This window comes from Astyanax mexicanus, chromosome 24 (assembly GCF_023375975.1).
Source record: "Astyanax mexicanus isolate ESR-SI-001 chromosome 24, AstMex3_surface, whole genome shotgun sequence".
Classification (NCBI taxonomy): domain Eukaryota; kingdom Metazoa; phylum Chordata; class Actinopteri; order Characiformes; family Acestrorhamphidae; genus Astyanax; species Astyanax mexicanus.
This window is the reverse complement of record NC_064431.1, coordinates 3,523,525-3,540,154: the sequence shown is the minus strand read 5'-3', so window position 1 is coordinate 3,540,154 and position 16,630 is coordinate 3,523,525. Positions and strand designations below refer to the sequence as shown.

Genomic DNA, 16,630 nt, shown 5'->3' with positions numbered 1-16,630 from the left:
GCGCCTAACGTGGTTAGCAGCCAATGCTAATACTGCTCAAGTATTATAACTGAAACTCCTGTAGAAAGCTGTACTTTAGTGTCTTTATTGCTTCTTACAACCTTACTGGTAGAATTCATACATAAAGACGCACCGGATTATAAGACACAATGACGATTTTTGGGAAAATTAAAGAATTTTATGTGTGCCTTATAGTGCGAAAAAAGGTCAGATAAGTGGGTATATGGAAATAGATAGATAGACAATGGAAAGACAAGTAGATGGGTACAGGTATGGGTATATTCAATAGAAGAATGGGTAGATGGGGTTAGATTATTAGATGGGTAGATGGGCAAAGATAGATAAATAAGGCTATATATATATATATATTAGGATAAATGGATAGTTGGGAACGGATGGACGGAAAATTGATGGATGGACAAAAGATACAGGCTGGTAAATACAGTAAAAGAATTATTAGCAAAATCTTAACCATATTCAATTAATCGAGAACATTGTTTTTGTATAACGGCAATTATGTACCTAAGCCAGCCATTACTAAGTGAAACTGTAATTGTACTGATTGATAACACTGCCAGGACTCTTGCCTTGATCTTGTCAGTAAGATCCTTGATCTCGTTCACAGCTCCATTGTACTTATTAGCTAGCTCACTCAGCTCCTCCTGGGTGCGGTCGTTCATCTCCTTCAGATGAGTACACTCGTCCTCCGTGTTACTGAGACTCCTCTGCAAAACACAGTGAATCACCGTTCAGCAGGAACAAACAGAACCGTACAACAGCAACAGATCAGAACTTTGGCTACTTTAACTATTTGTTTTGCAGTGGGTGAGTAGTAATGCATGGTGGTATGAAGGTTAAATTGTCCGGAAACAGGTGCGCTTTCCCCGCGGGTCTAGTATGTTTGTGTAAAAGCTGCTTTTAACTCCCCTTTTAACTTATTAAATGCTTATTTAAAACATGGTCTCTGGGCTGAGGCAATGGTACTGTAATAAGCTCATCTCTGTGGAGTAAGTGTGTACACTGATGGCACAAAAGCCCTTTTGAATGTATTAGTGTCATGAAGGATAACATTTTATGCAGCATGTACATTAAAATTTGTAATGTTTTATTTCTTAAGTGGAGAACCAAGAGGGTTGTGACAGATCATTTTAATACTGCCTTATTTGTGCAAAAGAACATTTGAGCAATAAGTCTTTGAACACTTAAACATTGAGTAGTTTACATCAATTTATAGAATGATCTAAGAACACAATATAATATATTATAGAACATTTTGTTTTAAAAAAGAAACTGTGTTAAAGTTGTTGGGGTATCTCTAACTTGTATTTTTAAAACATCGCAGTTTGCATAATAGTTTTTTTTTCCCCTGTGTATGTGCATCCTGTTTATGAGTTATTCATAGATTGTTTAAATTATTGCGACAAAGTAAACCCTATAGTAATCAAAGCCACATTTTTGGTGATACCGTCGAGCACTAGTGGATAAGTAATGTGCATTTTTAAGTTAAATAAGGGCTCAGACACACCAGGCTTTTAAACAGTTCCCAAGCACATGTGTGAACAAATTCCCTCCACAGCAGAAGGTGGCAGTAGACCACATTTTAAAGAACAGAAAACCCTGATGACTTAAAAAGCTCTTGACCTACGAGCTGCAAGGTGCTATTCTCTTTCTTTGCAGTTATTTGCATCATCATGTAATGATATGACAGGCTGAACAGCCAATCAGAGAATTCCGTTACAGCTAACCATGGGCAATTCAAAATACGCCACATATTTCATGATATTCATTAATTATTGGCCTATCTGACAGAATGACATTTGACTCAAAATCGTGAAATTGCCATTTCTAGACATGAAGCAAATCCAAAGCAGTGGCCAAGAGGAGATCTAGCGTACCTCCACTTCTGACAGCTTCCTGACCACTTCAATTTTCTCCTGAAGTACCCGCCTCAGGGACTCTTTGGCTGTAGTCTCGTAATTGAGTTTGTCTTCTGTTAAGGCTACTAGCTCCTTTCGGATGCCATCTTCTGTTTGGTTCTGGGGGAATTATTAAACATAGAAAAAATGAAAATTACAGTTCAGTTTAAACATTTGAGTTACACTGACTTTTATCTCAAGACACGGTCTTACTTTTGAATATGCCTGCAGCTGATTCCCCATCACTTCCAGTCTGGAGAGTAACCGATCTTCATCGATTAAAGCCTGCAGCAATCAAGAGATACAGACAATGTTATTAGCGAATGCCACTGGAAAACGGCGTTTATACATTAAAAAAAATGGACGCAAGACAGCGTGCGGGTGGGGGCGGGGCTGGTGACATCATGGACACTGCTTTGTTTAGTATTGCGATATATATTGTTGAAAAAAGAACATTTACACGTAATTTTTTTTCCAATATCGTGTAGCCCTAGAACACAGCGTGGCTGGGATTCGAGCCAATGATCCTTTATTTGTTTCCAATTTAATGGAAATCCTTCAGAAATTAATGACGAATAAGCCCCAGTGCTACTTTGCATCTCTGCTAACTAAAGATGTTGAAGCAAACAAAATATGACCTGTTTTGGAAGACCAAACCATCCTGTTGCATATTAAATCTAATCTGAGTAATAGAATTTTCAAATCAAGAAACATTGAAGAAAAGGTCACGTTAAGAGCAAGGTAACCAAAAGAACAGTCCACACAAAGAAACCTATTGGTAGGAAGATCCTTCAATTACTGTATAAAGAACAAATGTACATGATAACGAAAAACAATACAAATCCAAGGTCAGACGCATACCTGCCAGCTGCTTTCTGAGGCCTCCTGTGTGCTGGCCAGCAGCCTCTGCAGCGTGGCCAACTTCTGCTCCAGCATCTGCTCCCTATGTAAGGCCTCCTGAAATGAGTAGAAACAGAGAAAAACTGTTAAAAAATCAATTAAAGGAGCATTTAATTGAATTTCTTATCTTGTGTATGTCTGACTGATACTAGAAGTAAAGATACAGACTCTGGTCACTTTGTGCTATCGTGTTATAAAGATTAATAATGCTGTAACGGCCAGTAGAGGTCAGTGCTGCATCATACCTGCAGGTACTGGGAGAGCTGGAACAGTTCCTGAGAGTACATACTGGGCGTATTTGCAGCAACCTGGAAGGTAGAAGAGGGAAATTGGCTTAAATTTAGAGGAATCCCACTAACAACAGACAGGTAAAACAGATTTGAAAAAATAGATTTGAACATGCAAGCAAGCTTTCAAAGCCTTCACATTTAACAAAGCTTTACAACATTCTGCACTAAACAGTTAATTTATTGTACACTGTTTGCATTGTTAAAAACGGCACTGCTAAATTATTATATAACTGCATACTTGTACAGTCTGTATGGTTGACATAATTTGTCTTCTCAACTGGTGTTCATTGTTGTTTTACTGTGTTAACTGCACTACCTCCATTACACACAAAAAAAGACACTACTTTTATACTTATACTGGTTTATTTTATTATTTTTATTGTATTTTTTTTTATCTGTATCATGTTATCTTATTCTTTTTTTTTTAATTTTTTTTACTTTTTTTGTATTATGTATACCTGCTGCTACTGGATGTCCAGAATTTCCCTCTGGGATCGATACAGTATCTACTATCTAAATGGAATAATGCTAAACCCGAGCTCTTTTGCATGTAAATGCATTTATATGTACTACAAATAATTCCCTAGGAGTAACGGAGATACCAGGCAACCCAGTACATGGTACGTCTAAACTCTGCTTTACAACCATTTAGCTTTATATTTCAAGTCGTCAAGTCTTTTATAAGGCTTTTATTGTCATTACATCTGAGTACAGGTACACAACACAGCTTTTGATCTCTAAACCAACATTTAGTTTCTATTTTTTCAACAGTCTAGTTCTAAACATAGGTCATAAATGCAGTTTTTGTTCCTGCTTTATATGTGTTAACTGCACTACCTCCATTACACACACACTAAAAAAAAAAAAAAAGACACTACTTTTATACTTATACTAATTTATTTTATTATTTCTATTGTATTTTTTAATCTGTATCTAAATGGAATAATGCTAAACCCGGGCTCTTTCGCATGTAAATGCATTTATATATACTACAAATAATTCCCTAGGAGTAACGGAGATACCAGGCAACCCAGTACATGGTACGTCTAAACTCTGCTTTACAACCATTTAGCTTGACATTTCAAGTCGTCAAGTCTTTTATAAGGCTTTTATTGTCATTACATCAGAGTACAGGTACAAAGTGTACCGAAATTACGTTCCTCCAGAAGCACAAACAAAGTGCAAGGTGTAACGATAGGACAGACAGGACAGTACAGTACCGATACGGTACAATGAAATGTTTTAGTGAGGATAAGGTGCAGAGATACGTAACGTAACAGTGGGATATTAAATGGTGGAAATGCCACGCTGACACAATGAAGAATTCAGTGAATCTGCAGGAACATCAGCAGACAGGAAAAGGTCAATTCAAACGGACAGTGTCAGATGCTGCAGTCAGATATGTAAGGGGTCACACGTAAGGTCACAGGGGTCTGTAAAGGGCCACCAGTCTGACAGGCCTACATTGCTGAGGTCTGAGGGGGAAGCCAGTTAACAGACTGTACAGAAGCACAGTGACTGTTTAAATGGAAGCGCTGTTAAGTAATAGTACAAGGTCCTGGTTTGTATAGAGAAGACCATGATTATATTGTGCTTGACTGCTGGTTTAAGTACAAATACAATTATTACAGTAGGGGTATGAGTAATCAATTAAGCATTAAATGTAAGACTTAAAAACATTAAAAGCATCATGTTATTGACATCCAATAAAAAAACGACACACTTTCAATTAATGTTTTCATATTAATCTGGAAACTACATTTAAATCCAGAGTGAGAGAGCTGTGTGACTACCTTTCTTTCTAACGCTACGTGTATGTGTGTAATAGGGGAGTGCCATATCCTATCGTACACAATAATATTCGCCAACAGTTTTTAATATTGTGAACGATATTACATCATGAAATATCGTTCCATATCACCCACTCCTAATTATCACATGAGGGTACTATTTTTTTTTTTTGCTGTTTTTAGCAAAAGAAAGAAAAATTCACACTGTTCTCATTTCCCATTATATATCTACTAGAGACAGATTATATCTGTCCAGTATCATTTATTTCACTTTAATCCTTGATATATGGAGATATATTTGGAGTGCATTATTATTAGTATCATTATGTTCTAGATCATTGACTTCTGTTACAAATCTGTTACATTTAAATCATATTGTATTTAATAATAAAATTTATTTTTCATTTTGTTGCACTATTGTATTCGTAAAATATATTTTATCGTGAAAATACCATAAAATATAATGATATAATTTTAGGGCAATATCGCCCACCCCTTGTGTGTACACACACTAAAAGAGTGGCTAAAAAGAAAGACACCGCTTATTTACAGGCAAGTGAGCGCAGCAGGCAATATCAAGGGTTGCCAAAGTTGTCAATTATTCCTGCTTCTAATTAGGCCAACTGTAACTAATGTTTTTTTTTTTTTTTTTTTTTGATAGCCGACCAACCTGACTATTATTTTTCAGAATAGTTAGCGATAATTTTACTTTTCTTGTCCTCTATCTTAGTTCCAATAAATCAACATCAAACCCTGACTGTTCAGTTGCTGCCTAATATCAAGAGCCCACCCTTTGTCAAATGCCACTGTAGAAGAACATAATCAATGTTTCACTTTACCATTGTTGGTGGTGCTAATGTTTTGGCTGATCAGCATATCAGATCTTAAATGTGTTTATTCTTTAACAACCGATTAGCAGCTACAAAATTATTCTTGTGTAAATTCTGTAACAACGGGCGTATAGTGTCTAAACCAAATAGAGTGGGCGCTTCCTTTGGCAATGCTAAACCTCTTCACAGTAAACAACAGTGGACAAAACCCAGCCAATGACACATCACTGACCCATGGCTCCACTCAAATCATTTTAGTAGCTTGAGGGATCAAATCAACATTAAGGTGACGAGTCATATGTCCAGTTCTGAGCACAAAAGAGTGTCAGTGTGGAGAGGGGAGGCTGAAGGGCAGGGAAGAAAGAGGTTTAATTAGATTTCAGTTTGCTCTGTAATGTGATTAAGTGTTCTAAGCAAGTACAGAGCACTTTCGGGTCTTCAGAGAAAGACAGCTGTGTGCTGAGTGCATCTCAAGAGCGAATTCCTCGCAGCCCAGGAAGAGGCTTCACCCCAGAGGAAGGTATGAGAGGAAAGTCGCTGTCCAAAGATAACTGCATTATTTATTTGAGTTTGGACCACCCTCAGGATGCTCTAGCTAGCCCTAGACGTCAGGGTGTATTAATAAAAAGTGCCCTAGTGACCGCTGACTGATGAAGTTATAGCTGCAAAACACACACATACATACAGAGAGACGGACATCCCACTTCTTCTGTGACTTTCAGGATTTCTACAGATAGCGGCTGCCTGATGCCACCAAATCATGTGCGAAACACTGGAAACCTGGACTTTAGACTGACTGGTTTCAAAAACTATTCCAGCAAGCCCCATTTACAGTGAGACCGAGTGTTCCTGATTGGTCTATCTAAGTGATCAGTAGACCAATCAGTGTGACCCATCAATATTTGGTGGAATAACCCTGTTTTTTAATCACAGTTTTCATGCATCTTGGCATCATGTTCTCCTCCACCAGTCTTACACACTGCTTTTGGATAACTCTATGTCTTTACTCCTGGTGCAAAAATTCAAGCAGTTCAGTTTGGTGGTTTGATGGCTTGTGATCAATCTTCCTCTTGATTATATTCCAGAGGTTTTCAATTTGGTAAAATCAAAGAAACATAATTTTTAGTGGTCTAATTTTTTTCCAGAGCTGTATAATAATATATAGCAGAGAGTAACATGGTATAATACAACATAATATATGCATTATGCAGCGCTAACTCACTGAAATTTGTTTTTGCAGGAGGATGAAACGTCAGTCTGTCTGAGTGTGTATACATATGTGTATATATAAGCAACGTGTGGATACATCAGTCAGTCAGTGATGTAACAGACCTGTGACCTAATGTCTGTTCAAGTTAAGTCATTGAGCTTTGAATTAAATCAAAGCTTAGCCTAGCAGCCTTTACTCTAAGAGAGATGGAACGCATCCCAAGAATTCAGCCTAGGGAGCAACCTCAGCAGTGGGTGAAAGCTAAACCTAACACTTTGTGATGAAAACAAATCCATGCATGAGCTGAAAACGATGCTATCTTCTAAGTAAAGACAGGCCCTCAGGGCAACACAAGTGTGAGTAGTGATCCTTTCCACAGTCCAGGCCAAACTCAGTAGAGCGAAGTGAAGATGATGTCATATGAGTGCTGTAAACACTAGACGAAAAGGAAGTGCCCCACAGCCTCTACACACTGAGGCAAGACAGATGTCTGTATAAGGAACCATTTGAAAAGAAAGACTGGGTGGAGACCTATTTATAGTATAAATGTATACATTTAAAGCCCAAAGAAAGAGAAATAGCATAGAATAACTACAGAAAAAAGCCCATAAATGCTACATCAATCAACAAAAACCCCACTAAACACACAGTAGAAGACCCCATAGAGGACTTACCTTATCAACAGGCAGTGGTAGTGGTGCTTGAATAACACTGAGGAGAAAAGAAGAAAAAGACTACTATTAATGGACAAACCCGAAGACTGTCTAATAACCCCATGACCATTCACCGCCCAAATCCATGGGAGTTCACAGGCAAGCCAGCCAAGTCCGACACAAATGTTTGTTTGCAGCCAGTCGGAATGAAAGCGAGCTCATCTTTGCTCCGAGTTAACGTTTAACAGTGACGCAGCTGCTTATAAAGGCTCTTGAATGGCAGCAGAGTAACCATGGAGCTGAAGCTCATTCCCAGAGGAGAGTTAGAGATTCTGTTAAGATGTGAAGTGACACTGAATGTATTTACACCTCATCAGCAGTCAACATTGCCTTTTATTCCAATTTAATGTTCGCTTACCATATATTTTGCATTATAAGGCGCACTTAAAATCTTTTAATTGTCCCAAAAATTGCCAGTACGTATAAATTTACGTAAGAATTTTACCAGCCAGGTTGTAATGAGCAGTAACCGTGCTAAGCACTAGCTTTTTCGCTGTACAGAGGTGAGTATTATCAGCCTATAGGCTGCTTCTAACTGCGGCTAGCACTGCTGGAGCAGCATTAGCATTATCTGCTAACCAAGTTAAGCGCTAGTTAGCTTTTTTGCCATTCAGAGAGAGGTGAGTATTTCGGACTGTAGCTTGCTACTAAGCCCGGTTAGCACTGCTGGAGGAGCATTAGCATTATCTGCTAACCATGCTAAGCGCTAGCTCAGGGTTCCTCAGTTTAGCACTGTCTGGCTAGTCTTAGTGGAAACCTGGAAATCTAGGCTTACTGTACATAGACCAAAAACAAACCCCAAGACGTTATCTGAAGTTTGCTTCTTTTAATTTCACAATATTAAGCTGTGGTGTTGGAGAAAAACAAATTGAACACAAGTTGAAAACAGTTGAACTGTGCCAACTGTTAAACATGGTGGTGGTAGCAGCAACAAGCTCTAGGGCTGTTTTGCACTCTTAAACTGGTACAGTGCACACATAAGGCTAAGCACAGAAACATTCTGGGTTACTAAGCATGTATGAAAGTGACACAAAGGGGTGAGCCAACAAGGCATTGACCGCAAAACACACATCCTAGGTAGTTGTGGATTGGATAAAGCAGGCTAACAACTTTAAGCTTTTGGAATGGCACTGCGAAAGTTCTGACCTTACTCCTAAATCCCAGGTACTTGCCAGGAAACCAACAGATTTAATTCAACTCTACTCCATACTGTCAATTACACTGGTCATCACTGCACGGGAAGTTGACAGTTAAGTTTACCTCCCAAGCATCGGGTCTTGCAGTTTAAAAAAAACTGGCTCTCAGACAGACAGCACAACGTAGAAAAAAAATACCTTATGTTCAGTAGTGTTCAAAGTTATTCAACCCCCACTGCAGCACAGCAAGATTAATATTTGATTTTTATTTTGTCCACAATCATATCAAATAAGGACTTGTATAATAGACAAATGCAACTTATTGACAATATTAATTATTGACAATTATTCAACCCCTTAAAAATTACTGCACTTCACCACGATGCAAAGAAGTCTAGAGAGGAGGTCCGATTTTGTAGAAGATGAAAAACAACTACTAAACTAGCTAAAACATTTTACTGCACTGGGGGTTAAATAAATTTGAGCTTACAGCTAGGGGTGTACCATATTGTATCGTGTGCAATAATATCGCCAACATATTTGAATATCGTGAACAATATTATACCCTGAAATATCGTGCCATATTATGCATCCCAAATTATCACAGAGTACTACTTTTTTGATGTTTTCAGCAAAAGAAAAATTCACTGTTCATTTCCCATTATATACCTACTAGAGACAGATTATATCTGTATAGTATCATTTATTTTACTTTAATCCTGGATATATGGAGATATATGGAGTGCATATTGACTTCTGTTACACATCTGATAAAATTCTTTTTTGATAAATTATTTGCTGATAAATATTGAACATAAAACTGGTCTTTCAAACCTAAGTCAGAGCAGCAATTTCCAAACAAAAGCAAGATACATAAAACATGTAGGATGAAGAAGAAAAAAAAAGAAAACTATGAAACTACTACTAAAAATTCTGCCATTAAACCCACTTCTACCTTCAAACGAAAGAAAAAAAGAATGCGATATGATTGAAGTGTGCAGGCCTGCGGCAAGGACAGTATCAGAACACTGCTAGCAGAACATTAACTCTATTATGCTGTATTAGCCTCAAGTGCACAAAAACACCAGTAATGCCTAAACCAGCTGATCTCCATATCAGTAAACTCTAGAACCGTTCCATCTGAATGTGTTGACAAGGAAACCAGAAAACTTAATGCAATGTCACATGGCTTCCTGTGTCCAATAGAGATATATGGGCTCCAGGCCCAAAATATCAGCTGTGCCAGAACTAGACTTTGAACCCCAAAAGGACCAGCAGGCAGAGATGGAATATAGCACTTTATCTCTCTGCTATCGGGACAGTGTGATAACAGCGTGACTGAAGACTGTAGAAACAAGGCCAAATGTCAGCGCATGCACGCCCGGCTACTCAATCCACAACTTTTCTCCATTATATGGTTCCACACTGCAGAACAGATTTTTAAAGAAAGTCTCAATTACCAGCTCAGCTGTACATAAATCCCAACCATAAACTTTAGATTAACCTCAGTGCTTTCAACTACGGGAAATGAAAGGGCTTGCTGGTTGTAGTTGCTCCTTAGACAAATTCTAGTGCATCTCAAAAAGTTACTTTATTTCAGTAATTCAGTTCAAAATGCTCATATATCATATAGATGTTTTACACACAGAGTGATCTATTTTAAGCATTTACTTCTTTTATTGTTGATGATTATGGCTTACAGGCAATTAAAACCCAAAAATCAGTGTCTCGGGAAATTTGAATATGATATAAGATCAGATCATCCAAGTCCTGCTGGAAAATGAAATCCACATCTCCATAAAAGTTGTCAGCAGAGGAAAGCATGGAGTTCTGTAAGATTTTGCTCTTCAAACAATTAGTAAATTTAGTATTTCATTTGGAAGTCTGGCGGAAAAGTGGAGAGGCACTTTTGTATTGAATTACTGAATTAAAGTGACTTTTCAATTATATTTTCAATGAGATGCACTAGTACATGGGTCCTACATTAAACACTGAATGGGCCAGAGATTATCAGCAAAACTCTCAGACCAGATGGACCATTTGTTATTTGGTAATGGGTCACATAAAATCTTTACAAGTTTAAAATGGAAGCTTTTCTTTAAACTGTATAGATTTAGACTGAGAAAAAAAATCATGTGGAAATATCTCATATAGGTAAACCACTTAAACTTACGTCCAATTAAAACGTATTCACTCGTGGCAAAAACAGTAATCTAATTAGTTATTTCTGTTGCATTTATCTGCTGTAAACCAACGCCATGCTAAGTGTTAAGAAAATCCAGTCATATTTTACCCAGTCGCCAATCCCCTTTTTTTTTTACCAAAGAAACACAGAATTAGAAGTAAAGAGCTGCCAAGCTAATAGAATCCTTCTTAAAAACAGCATTTTCATCAGCAACACAATGCACATTTTAAAAGTACATTCCTGCATGTTCAATGCAACTACACACTCACTAGACAGACCATGCACTAGACTGTCACCTCAAATTTCAAGCCATAATTTTAGCGATATGAAGGTGTAAGGACAACAGAAGCATGCATTTTGAGGTGCAAGGTATGATGTTTAACACTTACTTTTAAAACTAGAACTTTTAAAACCAGGGTAAATATAATGTACAGATAAACAGACAACTACTAAACTAGCTAGCTTTTAACATAAAACACAAACATAAAAAAATATTTATTAACAACACTGCCATGATATACTGCTTACATGGTAGTCCAAATAAGTCCCACCCTTCCATTTGCATAATCCAACAAAATGAAGCCATTTCCACTGTTACACACTGCTTGCTCAATACAATATAATGCTTAGCTTTGTTATAACAGCTGAAGAGCTGAAGTACATTATCATGAGACTGTAAGCACACACCCTTTGCTAAGCAGTACAACTAACTTTGCTAAAATAATAAATTTAACGTCAGCTGACTGTCCATTTTCCCATTAGCCTGATAGCTAATGTCTCAAAACCTTGAGACTCTTTCTCTAAGAGTTACTTGTGTTGGTTACCTGGGCAGAATTCACCTCTGGAGTTTAAATCAAGGTAAAGTAATCTCAGAAGGACAAAGTCAAGCTTTTGTTGCTTGTTTCCATTCCTATAATACTCCCACAGACGTGCCGCTTGCCAGACTGTTGAGTTTTTGTTTCACCTCATTTCAGAACAGCAGGAGAACTTCATTTCCGTGCTCTCGTCAAAGTTTAGATAAGACGCGAGGATCTCGCTCACTTCAGCGTATTCAAAACAGGGCTGCTCCATATCTCCACAGCATTACACCATTTAAGCCACTCCTCAACCTTCAAGCTGCGAGCCAAAGTTCAACTCTGCTCACCAAGCAGTGCTTCCCAGTTTCTCATTCAACTAAAGGCACGGTTCCAAAGCCTGGTACACTGGTGAAGCTTAACAGAGGAGGAGAACGCAACTGTTTTCATTTTCTCTTCTTTTTTTTAAGCTCGCAGTGAAACCTTGGCAGGACAATATGACGAGCAGAATGTGGCAGAACCTGATCCTCTTGCTGATGCCCCTATGACTCTTGCGCCATGCAACAAAGTGAATCAACAAAGGCGGCAGGTCGGGGTGCATTCCAGCAAACAAGAAGGAAACATGACCTCCATGTGCACCAAATACAGGAAAATGTTCCAACAATTTAGTACAAAGCAATATCAAATATTAAATTCATAGCTGTAATTACTTACCTGGGTGATATTCTAGGGTGAAGTGAACAGCCAATTAGCTCAAATATTCAGAGTACAGCTAAAATTTGGGTAGAATTGAAGTCGAATCACATTTATTACAAACAAAATGGCCCAGTTTGGTCCAAACCAGATTGGAATTACTGTACTTAAAACCTGTCCAAGCAAATCTCACCATGTTCCCCAGTTTAACAAAACCAAAAGCCGCAGGTGTGAAAACACACTTAGATGTTAACCATCAAAGTGGATCCATCAGACAAGGACACTGTTCACTAGATCACTGACCTGGCTCAAGCAGTTTACCCCAAATTTGGAGCAGTGTGGAGCCCCAGGCACGCTGTCTGCAGTATTTGTGTGTGTGTGTCGGTTCAGGTTTATGTAAGCCGCCCGATGAGTCAGAGCGCCGCTCCTGTGCCAAGCCTGAAGCAAGACACACACTCCACCATTGTTTGCCATGGATGCTTCAAAATACCACCTTGCCACCATCAGGAGAGCCGTGCTGTGTCATGGACTCTTCCAGTGCAGTCATATGCTTGCTGATCTTTAGTAAAAAGACATGCTGGAGAACTGCTTTGGAAAGATGGCTATACACAAAAAAAACAATACACAAGCCAGCACTGACATTATAATACCAGTAGATCGACTGATCTGACTGACTGAGCAGTATTTTTTGGGTTACTACTGGTTAGCATTCGTCTTTTAGTAAATCAAATGATTGCTGATACAAATCGAGGGCAGGACCAGATGCCACATTAGTGCTCTCAAGAGGGGTATCTGGTTAGTGTTCTGGTACTCAAGTCCTAGGCTAAGTGATGGACTCTTAAGAAGGGTATCCAGTAGTGGTAAGTCTTTACTATGTTTTATAGTCTTTACTATAGTTTTATTCATTTTAGAATTAAACGTTTGAGCCAAATATGCTTAAAAATGGTTGGATAACTAGTGAAATATTAATGAGACATTTGGCAGAAAATAACCCAATATATTTTCCAATATCAATTCACTACATGTTGCATGTAGTGCTTCATATGATTCTTTGAGCAATGCCACTAGAACATTGACTTCATTGTCAATAAGACAAGGACCTTATTTACCGATATATTCCTAAACACTTCCTTAAAATTGTTTCCTTAAAAGTCTCATTCACGTTGTGTTTTTAAAGCACAAAATTATTACAGCTTTGTTTGGGCTACTTCATATTCATTATAGATTTATTTCCTTCCCTAATATTTTTAGAACCACACTTGCCCCCCTTGAGGATTAACTAAAAATGAATGCTTTAAAATCTACAGTTCAACACATGGACAGCTATTTCAATTGCAATTGTGTTTGTGCTATTAATAGTAATATAAAGCCCACCTTTACCATGGAGACAATATGCAGTCATGTGCATTAAAGGAAAGGGCATGTAGAGTAACTGCTGCTGGAGGCTAGAATGGATTAACTGGTTTCAGCTTCCACCAGAGAACAAATTTTTGTTAGATGCCTTGTTTTACTTGTTAAACAAAAGTAAATGAAACCAAGTAAATTTACCTGCAACTCCTGTTTCAGCTCAAATGCACACTACTGCTCTTTTTTTACCACATTTTTGGCAATATTGACTAGGAGCGTGTTTGTGTTTAAAACATAGATTTTTCGAATCAAATCGATCTTCATTTGAATTATATGATATTGATTCATATAAACCTGAATCGATCTTTAGAATTTTCCCTATATACGTGTACAGTTTTATCGTTTCGCATCATTCTTTTTTGAGCACCGTCCTCTGGGGCTGAGGTGATCAGCTGGGCGCTGAAGAACGAGGGATGGCAGCTGGTGTCGGCACTGTGGGGATGTTTCTGTAAAAATTTAAGTAATTTACTTCTGTATTTCCAAACCTGTATAGAGATGTAAAGCACAGCATCACAATTAACTTACTCTAATTCTAATAACGAAGTGTTCCTTGCATAACATTGCATATTTAACCTACATTTTTTAATGTAACTGAAATTCCCCTAAATGAATTGCTTTTGAATCAATCAGGATAGAATCGAACTGGGAAATTAAATCAAACCAATGGTGATAACCACTACTAATAATGATAAATCATTTTAATAGAATACAAAGACCCCTTAAATGATAATCAACAAAGTGGTCAGACTGTCATTTTGGGCAATCAAGTGCAAAATTAGTATATTCTATTATAATCTAGCACTCAGACCCAGATCTAAAACTCCACAATTAATGCACTTCTAAATCATATACATATAAAAGCCCGCCCTGCTATAAAGTATCGAATACATCTATATTCAGTACAAACTAAAATCAGCCATCTAATCCTGTTCCCTTCCTGCTGAAATCTGCACTCAATTACTGTGAGCACAGGGCGCTGTGACGGCCAAAGATGATGCAGCAGAGACGCTCAGGCCCAGAGGAAACACCCTGCTCCTTCTGGCCGGGGGCGCTCAGGCTATCACAGAGAGAGAAAAAAAAACAGAACCCAGTCCTGCACAGCAATCACTACATCCATCTCCATCCCTCTCCTTCCATCAATCCATCAATAAATCAATCCTGTCTCAAATCAGAGGGAAAAACTATGCCATCAAATACTCACTTCTACGTGGAAAACGAGAAGAAAAAAAAAAGAAATTTTTGAGATGAGCAACTTTCTAAAAAGAGGGGAAATAACTTTAGCAGATGTCTTCAGTCAACTTGCTGGAAAGAATTCCGGCAGGCAAGCGGCGGGCTAGTCTGCTGCACTTGGAAAAAAACTTCCAAGACTTTCTCAGGCTCCACTGGATCAAACACACTGTAGTAAAACTCTGGGGATGTTCAGACACAAAGCGATTCACTGCAGTGTTTCGAGACTGGGTCATATTTGAATGAATGAGGCTCTAAACGCAACATGTGCCTGATTCTTAACAAATTCAACGAACAAAACTTTTAAAAAAATCAATGATCCTAGAGGAGGAAAAGCTTCTTTAGTTCACACCAGAAGATGCTAGGCTAATGGTGCTAACAAACACTGGATATAAATATTAGTTATGTATCGGATCACAAATATCGAGGATCAGCTCGGTTTTTTTTTTTTCGATCACGGGTTTTTAAGTCGTGGTTTGGAATGTTTTTTAGGTCTGAATAAAATAAAAAAAAATAACTTAAAATTAATTAAATTAACTGTAACTTAACTAAAATGTAAAGATTTCTATAACCGGAATATTTGTTTTGGGTCTTAGAACACAAAATTAGAACACAAAATCTGCATATTTATGACTATATTTGCCTTACATTTATTGTTCATCATATCTTTGATATTTTTATTTTATGATTCTTATAAATATCTGATGTATACATATTCATTTGACCTCTAAAAAAACTCTACAGTAAAACCAATGGGCTTTAGATATCAGATTTGCGATCCTCGTGACACCGGTGGTCAAAGCAGCAGTATTCAGCATCAATAACTAGTTAAGAAATTTGATAAAAGATCAACAAATCAAAGGTGAACAAATCATAACTGCCCCGTGAGTAACAACACTTTGGCTTATGCATGGGCTAAGGCATAGATTAGTCGCACCAGTATAAAATGGCCTTAAGTGTAGAACAGCCTTCATACCATATAGCAGGTTTTAAAAAGACTTAAAAAAATACCAATACCAATATTAGAACAGGAAAAACTTGAGTGTAGAAATTAAAGACTGGAGATGGACAGACAGTTTAGTGGAGAAAAATTAAGCGAACTACAAGTTGTACTGAAACCAGCCAGCAGATGTTGCACTGTCCATGCTTTTCCAATTATTAGACAAATCAAGACGTTTTAGAACATAATATAGGTTAATTTACTTTAGAAAAAATAAAATATACAACACATAAATGAGAATATAGTTTAAATTTTAAAGATCTTACATGAATAAAAAAAAAAGATTTGGGTTTTGATTGGCTTACAGCACTGCAGCAGAGAATGCTACCTTTTTTTTTAAGTGTAAAGAGATTTTTAAAAAACATTATTTCTAAGCAATAATTTCTAATAATTTTACAAACACCCAGACCATGACATCTTAATGTAACACGTACACACCCCAAAAATACACACGAGAAAACCCATGGCTTGCACCTCAGTTGGCCTGGCGGTGCTCCAGAAGGTAGATCTCAACAACAAGCAGTGTGAGGCATCTATAA

The 16,630-nt window shown here is 37.6% G+C and overlaps 1 protein-coding gene across 8 annotated transcripts in view; it reads right to left on the bottom strand.

Moving 5' to 3' along the window:
• Positions 1–16,630, bottom strand: part of slmapa (sarcolemma associated protein a) — a 74,545-nt gene that overhangs the window by 33,355 nt on the left and 24,560 nt on the right. For 6 of the 8 annotated variants that reach the window (XM_022682240.2, XM_022682238.2, XM_022682242.2 and 3 more), the window contains 6 exons: positions 7,611–7,647; positions 3,062–3,124; positions 2,778–2,873; positions 2,130–2,201; positions 1,896–2,036; positions 588–725 (listed from right to left, as the gene is read on the bottom strand). In XM_022682240.2, the coding sequence (XP_022537961.2) occupies positions 588–725; positions 1,896–2,036; positions 2,130–2,201; positions 2,778–2,873; positions 3,062–3,124; positions 7,611–7,647 (547 nt within the window). Of the gene's footprint in view, positions 1–587; positions 726–1,895; positions 2,037–2,129; positions 2,202–2,777; positions 2,874–3,061; positions 3,125–7,610; positions 7,648–11,794; positions 11,910–11,934; positions 11,954–16,630 lie in introns of those variants that run through there. The other 2 variants (XM_022682245.2, XM_022682246.2) reach the window with 2 other exon arrangements.